This window comes from Wallemia ichthyophaga (genome assembly GCF_000400465.1).
Source record: "Wallemia ichthyophaga EXF-994 unplaced genomic scaffold scaffold62, whole genome shotgun sequence".
Lineage (NCBI taxonomy): Eukaryota > Fungi > Basidiomycota > Wallemiomycetes > Wallemiales > Wallemiaceae > Wallemia > Wallemia ichthyophaga.
Window position 1 is genome coordinate 1 of NW_008806333.1, and position 1,897 is coordinate 1,897.

General features: G+C 49.4%; 1 protein-coding gene across 1 annotated transcript; it reads right to left on the reverse strand.

Moving 5' to 3' along the window:
* Positions 1–1,305: 1,305 nt before the first annotated feature.
* On the reverse strand, positions 1,306–1,746 carry J056_004100 (uncharacterized protein; the record flags this gene model as incomplete). The annotated part of the gene is made up of 1 exon (XM_009272247.1): positions 1,306–1,746. The coding sequence occupies one exon, from the start codon at positions 1,744–1,746 to the stop codon at positions 1,306–1,308; it is 441 nt and encodes a 146-aa protein (XP_009270522.1).
* Between the last annotated feature and the right edge of the window lie 151 nt (positions 1,747–1,897).

Below are 1,897 nucleotides of genomic sequence, written 5' to 3' on the forward strand. Positions count from 1 at the left end.
TAGGACGAGGAAGCCGACAGTGCAGCCGCCTCTGTAGCCACCATAGTGGGTGAGAGGACGCTCAATCCAGCGTCTGTACACCGGCCTGAACGCGTATACGACGATAGGGGAGACGATGGATAGGGCTATAGAGGCTACGACGGGTTTACCCACTATCCAGCCCAGTGAGCCGCCAGAGCCGCTTCCGAGAGACTCGACGACAGTGAGAAGAACGAGTGCTATAACGTCGTCACTGTATGCTTTGTTTAGTTTGCAGTGGGGTTAAAACCTGCACACCTACGTTAATGCTACAGCAGTTAGCAGCGTGCCGACTCGCGTAGCTTGCACGTTAAGGCCTTTCTTTGTCTGACTCTGTAGGACGAAGAAGGTAGTGCCGAGAGATGTGGAGGACAAGGCACACCCCGCTGTGAAGGCGTGTAGAGCAGGATAGCCAAACGCTTTCCAAAGGATGGCGAAGGAGAAGGCGATTGGGATGAGAACACCCCAAAAAGCAGCTGCAAAAGCGATAGGAATGGATCTAGGGGATTTAGTGTGGATTTCTCTGCGTATTTCACACTCACCTCAGGAAACTGGGACCATCGAAATCTAAGCCACCGGTGAAAACAATGAGGATAAGACCGAGGTAACCAACAGTCAGCCACGTCTCCTCCCAAGATTCTGGGAGAATACCAGCGAGAGGACCACCGAAAATGATACCGACCGCAATTTCGCCGAGAAGACCAGCCGAGAGGACGTAGTCAGCGATGATGCGCGCGAGTTGGAGGCAGAAATAAAAACCGAGGAGAACCATCAAGGGGCCTTCTTTGACCATTGTTGGTTCCTCATATGTTGTTATCGAATGAGAAGCCATAACATGTAGTCACTTTCTTTATCTATCTGTGTGTGGTTGTGTGTGCTTGCTGTCTGTTTAAAGCTGTCGGCGAATAATTCGCTTCGTTGGTTGCAGTTGGAGGTTTGGAATGAAGAAAATTGCGCGGAGTCACATGCCTTCTTGGCGGTTCTTGGCAGGAGATCGCCGCCTTGGGTGAAACGTTTTTAATTGAGTTGATGTACTAAATGTGAATCCACAATTTACTTAGTGGCAATCAACCTGTTCTGCCTCTACGCCGGATCAGGAAGGACGTCAGTGTCGCACATGTCAAACATGTCCAACAGTGAATAGGTGCGTAGGTGGCCAGGTGGCAACTACTGTGCTTCTTGCCTCCAATCAATCTACGATAACAAATTATATTAAAAGCTCTATAATACAATTGCTTATTCACATTGCTCTAGATACACTGAAAAACTCGGGATTAGTTGGTAAGTCTAGACGTTGCTGTCACCTGTCTTGTTTTCGTTCTCTGGGTTATCCTGATTGTGCAAGTCTTGGACATTTGCATTCTCACTTTGGTTTGCACTTGCATTCGCATTCGCATTGGAATCGTCATTTGCACCTGCACCTACACTCGCACCCACACTCCCACCTGCACTCAAATCAGCATCCATATTCGCATTCTTCTCTTCCTGCTCCAGCCTAATGCGAAGGGTGCTACCCCAGTGCGAATCGATGACTCCCTTGCCCATAAACTTGACAAGCTGGCCGAAAATGACTGGTCCTATGATAGTGTTCCACGCCACAGCCCAGATACCGATCAAGTAAGTCTCTGTATCCATGACTGTGATGGCATTCGGCGAGCTAGCATTCGCTTGGGATGTTGTCAGACTGACTTGCAAGATCAAGACTCCTATCTCGCCCCTCGCCAACATGGCGCTTCCAAGCAGCAGACCTGCTACCCAGCTATCTTTGTTGGGTTTGCCCAATCCCCATTTAGTCTTTCTCTTCTTGTTTTCCTCGTCGCCCACAACGACTGTCTCTTTGGAGACACAGTCGCGTATAGGGATCCATATCCCGACGAGC